The following is a 7900-nucleotide window of genomic DNA, read 5'->3' on the forward strand; positions in this document are numbered from 1 at the left end:
GAAGGTGTCAGACGATTTGTTGAACATGCTAAGACACTTGATGCTTGGTCACGTTTTCAGGTTATTCATTGTCCTTGTGTTAGATATGATGGTAAAAATCTTTTAAAAGAAGAAGTTGTGAAGGAACATCTTTATAGAAGAGGGTTTCACGAGGACTTTTTAAGATTGCATACTATTCATGGTGATATTGAGCAAAATAACTTTGTTGTTAGTGAAAGTAGTAGGTCTGTGGGACATAATAACTATCAAGATACTAGGATGACAGAAATGGTGCACGATGCTTTTGAGATGCAACACGGGGGTAACTTTAGGAAAAATGTCGAAGATGTTCCCAATAGAGAAGCGGGTCATTTTTATGAACAAATGCATACTGCTAGTCATCCTTTGTTTGATGGGTGTTTACATTCTCATTTGTCTGTTGCTGTTAGATTATTACGTAATAAATATGATTAGAATATTGCTAAATGAGGAATAGACTCAATAATAAAACTTATTAAAGAGTTAGTTGACCTCGCCTTAGAGGTTTCTGATTTTTTGTATAAAGCCAAAAGATTGGTGTCAAAGTTAGGTTTCTCCTCGATTAGAATTGATTGTTGTGAAAATGGTTGCATGTTATACTTTAAGGAAGATGCGAATCTAGATACCTGTAAGTTTTGTCAGTACCCTTCATATAAGCGTGATTGTATTGGAAATAAAATTGATATTAAAGCAGTGCATTATTTACCTCTAATACCAAGGTTGAAGAGGTTGTATGCTTCAAATAGCTCAACTCTTCATATGAGATGGCATGGTGAAAATAGAAGGCTCATTGGTGTTATGTGTTATCCATCTGATGGAGAGGCTTGGAAGTATTTTGATGTAACTTATCTAGATTTTGCAACTGAGCCACAAAATATTTGTTTGGGATTATGTGTGGATGGATTCTCACCTTTTTTTATTGGTGCTGCGCCATATTCATGTTGGCTTGTATTTATCACCCCGTATCATCTTCCTGTCGAAATATTGATGACTAGTCCATATATATTTCTGAATTATGTTGTTCCTGGCCCGCGTAATCCAAAAAGCAGAATAGATGTCTACTTGCAACCTTTGATTGATTAACTTTAAATTTTATGGCACGAGGGGGTTGAAACTTAGGACATTTCACTTAAACAGAATTTCAATCTGCGTGCATATCTAATATGGACTATTAATGATTTTCCTGCTTATGGAATGTTGTCTGGGTGAATGACAGTTGGAAAGTTGGCTTGTCCATACTACATGAAAAAAAAAATCTTTCACATTGAGACATGGCAGGAAAAATTCATGGTTTGATTGTCGTCGTTGTTTCTTGCCACCTGATCATGAGTTTAGGAAACTCAGGAATGTGTTCAGAAAGAATAGAAATGAACATAATGGTCCACCTCCAAGTTATCTGTTCATGACATCTGGGAGATAGTTCAGGATTTGCCTAAAGTTAACGAGGAACCATTGCATAGGCTTAATGGATATGGCGTTTCACATAATTGGACTAGCAAAGTATATTTTGGGAGTTAGAATATTGGCCAGATAATTTACTTAGAAATAATATTGATGCCATGCCTACTGAGAAGAACTATTTTGACAACTTGTTCAACACAGTTATGGATGTCGCCAGCAAGACAAAGGATAATCTAAAGGCCAGACTTGATTTACCAGAATATTACAAGCGTAGAAAATTACACTTACAGAGGGGGCCCAATGGCAATGTTCTTAAGCCCAAGGCTATTTATACATTCAAATTGGACCAAAAGTGAAAAATATATGAGTGGGTCCAAAGTTTAAAGATGCCCGATGGATATGCCTCAAATTTGGTAAAGAGGGTTAATATGGCACAAGGAATCTTATATGAAATGAAAAGCCATAATTTTCATGTTTCCATGAAACAATTACTTCCAATTTCTTTTATTGGTTTACCTGAAAACATATAGAAACCAATACCAGAGATTAGTTTGTTCTTCAAAGACTTATGTGCCACCACATTAAAAGAAGAAAATCTGGCGCGAATGGAAAATAATATTGTTGTTATCACCAACAAGTTGAAAAAGATTTTTCTGCCAAGGTACTTTGATGTGATGGAACATCTTCCCATTCACCTTGTCCATGAAGCTCGGCTAGAAGGTCCAGTTCAAACTTAGTGGATGTATCCATTCGAATGGTAAGCAATTGTAACATATTTAAATTCATACATATCTTTTTGAATATAGTAAACATCTAATCTTAAGATTATGCAGGGCAATTGAATAATTGAAAAGGGGTCCCAAAAATAAATATAGAGTGGAAGGCTCAATAGTTGAGGCATATCTTACAAGAGAAAAGTCTCAATTTTGTTCATACTACTTTGGTGATGAAGTTGCTTGTTCAAGAAACAGACCGAATCATCATCAGGACGATGAGAATGAGCCTCATTTACAATCGATATCAATTTTCAATCAAACTGGTAGTAAGGCTAAAAAGATCATATTTTGTTGGCTTACTACCACAGAGCACAAATCAGCAACTTTGTATGTCTTACTGAATTGCCCGGAAGTTGAAATCTTTCTGAAGTAAGGAGATTAAATATTAACATATCTTATTTATTTACTCATTCCCTTAAGGAAACTATTTTTTTTCGCATGTTGGATCTTCAGTTCATTTAAGACTCAATTTCATGAAATCAAGTGTATGCATCCTTTACAACATAGTTTACATATGAGGTTCATAAGTGTACTAATATTTCTACAAATTTTAAACATTTACACATTCTTCAATACACATATATATATGTGTGTGTGTGTATAATATTTTTAGGTACACCAATCACTAAATGCGGCCACATATGATCAGTTCTTGAGAGATATTTCTTTGGGACCAGTTGAAGCTCATACAATGTCCCATTACACAGTAAATGGGTTTAAATTTTTCACCGAAGAACACTCCAGAACAAGAAAAACAAATAATAGTGGTGTTTTTGTTAAGGGTGATGATGATGTTGATTACTTTGGCATCATACAAGAGATCTTAGAACTGGAGTATATTGGTTTTCCAATAAAAAAAATATCCTCATTCGATGTAAGTGGTTTGATCCAAGCACAAGAGGCACAAGAGTACATAAGGAGCATAACATCATTAAAGTGAAGCACAATAGGTCGTATCCTGTTTACGATCCATTTTTTATAGCGCAAAATGCTAAACAAGTGTATTATGCTCCTTATCCGTTGTACAGTGATAAATATAATTGGTAGGCTGGAATCAAAATAAAGCCTATAGGACGGGTGGAAGTTGATAATGTGCTGGAGACTACGTATCAAAATGAAATGTAAATTGATCACCAACTAGTGGACATTGACTTAGTTAATAGTATGAATCACTCGAAAAATATATTAGAAGAAGTTAATATTGTAGAAAAAGAGGTTGAGTAGGTAGGAGATGAGAAAAATTCCGAAGAGGGTGAATGGTTTAGTGGAGAATCTTTAGGAGAGGAGGATTAGTTTGTAGAGGTTGTATTTATTATGTATTGATGTCTTTATGCTTTGTACTATTTACCTTTATGTTTCTTGTTTAAGATTGATATGTAATATACTGTGTAAGATTGTTGTTTTCACTTTTCCATAATTTATGTAGTAATAGAAATATTCTTGTCTATCTCGTGTTGTTGGAGCGATTTGAAATGTGAATTAGTAACTTGAAATTAGTTACTTAGAATGTTTTCTTATATATTCATTTTGTAAGGACTAACTACTTGTTAACTTTACATAATTTAGATGGCAGGTAGAGGTGACAAAGGTAATCAAAAAGTTGATCCAACAAAAATAAAAAAGAGAAAACAACCTCCGTCTTATATACGACCGACAGGTATTCATATATCTGAGGGTCGATTTGCTGACGAGCTAGCACGACCCTCATATTCTAGGTTGTCGCAGAATTCAGTTCCTACTCCTACGCATGTGGGTCCACTTCATGGGTCTACAGCAGCTCATTCTGCTCCCATTCCCGTGCCACCGCCATTACAGTACTATCAGACGACCGTTGGCACATTCAGGCATCTACCATCGTCTGCAGTACCTTCTACTAGTATTCACCCACATTCTTACAGTGATTCTGGTGGATCTATTAGGTTGACGGATTTTCATCTTGGAGGCACTTCATCTGGTGCTTCAGATCCGCCCACGCCAGTGCATCCACCAGCACTTGTTTCGTATCTCAGAGATAGAGATGATTATCAGAGGTGGTATATTATTCCATATGGAATAGGGTAAGATTTATAAATATAACAACATTATTCATTTTTCATTTACTATATTATTATGATCTATGAAATTTCTGTTTGATCTTGTGATATAGGTTTATGCCCGATGATGGAGTTGGAAAAATTATGACTAAATGCATTAGGCGGCACTTCAATGGCTATTGGACCAGTTGGCAAAAGGTTCCAGAATATGACAGAGAATAAATGTTTAAAGAATTTCATGTAAGGATTTAACTTATCGACTACTTAACACATTGTTAGAATAAAAAATTAAATATTATATTTTTATTTTTGTTGTAAAAATATTTCTGGTGGGTTGTCGCGTATGAATGTGCTATATGGAGGAATTTTTATAGAAGAGCTAGAGTCAGAATGAACGGTTGGTTGGATTATGCCAGAACGAACAGGGTACGACCAGGATTTATACTCAAACCCATGTGGCAAGATTATTTTCACTATTGGAATAGCGAAGAATACCAATTATGGAATGAGAAAGGAAAAAAAGTCAGGGCATCATTCAAGGGTGACTCTCTACATACTACGGGTGCAGTTAGTCGGATTACTGTGGAGCAAAAAATGGTATATAACTTTTACAGTTTTAATTGTTTGTTTCTATTTAAATTTTTAATTATTTGAAGATTAATAATTTTATCATATGCAGGCAAACAAATAGGTAGGAAGGTAAGACACGATGAGGTATTCGAAGAGACGCATGTAAGGAAGAAAAAGAACCCAACTGATGAAGATGTCTGGATTGAGCCTCGCGCAAAAGTTTTTCATATAAGAATTAAATTTTGTATTTATGAATCTTTTTCTCAAAATTGATATTATTCAAGTACAAGTAGTTTAATATTTTTTTACTATTAATTTTAACTTTACTTTGAATATAGGACAAATATATGCAGCTCGTTAATGAGTATCGTAGTACTCAGCCTCCTGAAAGTCAGCGTGACACAATACCTAAAGATGTAGATGAGGAGTTATAGAAAGAAACTGTGGGTCCTACAGTTAGAGGCCAATACTACGGATACCACAGAAAATGTTTTAGCGAGAATGTTAGGTCTTTGTCCAACCCTACATCCTATCCCTTATCAGTTGATAGAGAAACCATTGAATCACTAAGAAATACGATTTCTAAACTCACTGAAAAGCTTGCTGCAGAGATAGAGAGGGCGAAAGAGAAGGAGGAGGAAATAACATCACAAATCATGATGTTGCAGCAGCAGTTCAGCTCTTTTATTCGATCTGCAGGGATTCTTCCTCCATGTACTGGTGATGCGGTTCGGGTTGCAAAAGGTCTAGGCCCACTGGATGATATCAGCATAGATGAGGAATCAAATTCTGTGTGTGCGGCTGAGGATGCGAATGACAAAGACGATGATGATGAGTGGCAATTTTTTTACTTTTGTATGTGTTGTAGTTTGGATTTGGAGATGAGTCGTAGTTTTTATACTTTTGTATGTTTTGTATGTTTTTATACTTGTATTGTATGCTGGTTTTTTGAATGGAATGTAGCATATATATTGTATGCTAGTTTGTTTGGCTGGTTGATGGAATGTAGCATATATAAGCTTTTATTTAAAAGAAAAATACCAGAAAAATCGACCACACGTGGTCGATTTTCTGGAAAATTTTACAAAACCCGACCACATGTGATCGATTTCTCTGGTAATTTTATAAAAATCGACCACTTATGGTCGGTTTATTTTGAATTTTTTTGTAATTCTTTTTCTTTTTTAAAAAATAATATTTAATTTTAAATGTCTATATATATATATATATATATATTTATATTTTAAAAAAGCCGATCACGTTTAAAAAAGCTACCACGCATTTCGGTCGAAAATGCATGGTCGATTTTCCTGTTTTTTTAGTAGATATGACCATACTATGTGACGGTTATAGTCATTGCCGTAGGTTTTATATAGCGATGATTGTGTAACCATCACAAAATAATTGTTGCCATAGCCTTCATTTTCAGTAGTGATATAGATGCCCATCAAAATAATTGTGAATAAAGTGCACAAATACTGTTTTAGCAAGTTCACCCTCTCCGGGAACAATTTACATGCAAGTGATGTTGCAAAAATTCACGGTTGAAGTTCGGCAAACTTCAGATATTTTTATCTGAAACATAGTTTTATGAAGACTAAACATCAAACATCTTTCTTGAAGTTTGATATGGCTTATTGAAGTCAAATTCATTTTTAAAATCAAAGTTCTATATATATGATAGCTTGCCAAACCTCATGCCAATTATCAATTTGTCAAACTAAGGAGTAACAAATCTAAAAATCTCATTTTGCAACAATAATGATTTGCTATTATGTTCAAGCTTTCGAACAACATCCATTTATTTTATGTTTTTCAACAATGGCGAACTTAATGTTTCTTGTAAAGAGAAACAAAGGGAAAAGTTTATCACAATTTGGAAAAATTATGTTCACACTATAAACTAGTTAACTTTTGAATATTTTTACCTTTTTACTTTAAAAATTAAATAACTTTATCTATTTAAAAGAAAGGGATAGTATAATCTTTTTATTATTATGACCAAAGTTGGCCAAATTTTTGTAGCCATTTATCACTATCCCAAACAAAAAGGAAGTGAAGCAGAGCAGTCTTTTAACTGAAGTTTACTATTGGGTGCAGATTAAATAATTTTTAAAAAATGGGTACATGTTAATTATGGAAGTGTCCAATAGGGCCTTGTGATGTTTTTATAATAATAGTCAGAAAATGTGTATTAGTTATATGTATATATAATTAATGTACTGTTTTCATTACTAAAAAAAATTGAAAAAATGATCACAAAAAATCTATCACTTATGGTCGGTTTTTAATTTTTTTTATTTTTTTTTTAAAGCGGCCACATGTGGTCGCTTTTATATTTTAAAATTTTAAAATAATTATTTCAATAATTTTTATATTATTATTAATTATTTTACAAATAAAAATTTTAAAAAATAACAAAATGGTCGGTTCTTTTAAAAGAAATATAGTTAAAAAATATTTTCGAAAACTGATCACTAGTGGTCGGTTTCTAAAAAAAAAATTAATTTATTTTAAAAACAACCGACCACTAGTGATCGGTTTTTAATTTTTTTTTAAAAAAGAAAATATTTTAAAAAAACTGACCACTTGTGGTCGATTTTTATTTAAATAAAAAATTATTTAAAAAATTGACCACTTGTGATAAATTTTTGAACTAAAAAAATAAAAAGTAAATAATTTTTAGTGACTATGTAATCAAATATATATATTATTTTCATTAAAAATAATTATATATGTAATTTTTTGAAATTACACTGATCACGCGTAGTCGATAACGAGTATAATAATAACAAAAATCAACCATTCTTAAATTTTATGAAAAAATTACACTAAAAAATATATCAAACAAAATAAACAAATTACGTTAAACATAATCTTTATCTTTTACTTATGTTTCAATATATAAAATAAATATTTTCCTTTGTATATATGTTAAATGATGTTAAACATGCATAATATTTATATAATGAATATGTGTATATACATATCATACCGTTTAGATAATGATATTATGTTACTATTCCAGTCATAATAATGTAATATATAACCGATAATTCATCAAAATATAATGAACGTGGTCTATTATAAGGTAATATACTT

The 7900-nt window shown here is 32.3% G+C and overlaps 1 protein-coding gene across 1 annotated transcript; it reads left to right on the forward strand.

The window, feature by feature from the left end:
• The first annotated feature begins 3761 nt into the window (after positions 1-3761).
• Positions 3762-4820, forward strand: LOC107879213. The gene is made up of 2 exons (XM_016726296.2): positions 3762-4252; positions 4342-4820. Exons 1-2 carry the CDS (start codon positions 3762-3764, stop codon positions 4448-4450), a joined length of 600 nt encoding a protein of 199 aa, XP_016581782.1. The 3' UTR covers positions 4451-4820.
• Positions 4821-7900: the final 3080 nt, after the last annotated feature.

This window comes from Capsicum annuum, unplaced genomic scaffold (genome assembly GCF_002878395.1).
Source record: "Capsicum annuum cultivar UCD-10X-F1 unplaced genomic scaffold, UCD10Xv1.1 ctg75379, whole genome shotgun sequence".
Taxonomy (NCBI): domain Eukaryota; kingdom Viridiplantae; phylum Streptophyta; class Magnoliopsida; order Solanales; family Solanaceae; genus Capsicum; species Capsicum annuum.

Excerpts from the sequence above, each read along its gene's own strand:
- LOC107879213 (XM_016726296.2), top strand. The coding sequence starts at position 3,762 with ATGGCAGGTAGAGGTGACAAAGGTAATCAAAAAGTTGATCCAACAAAA. Across the intron at positions 4,253-4,341 it reads ATTATTCCATATGGAATAGG|GTTTATGCCCGATGATGGAG; the intron begins GTAAGATTTATA and ends CTTGTGATATAG.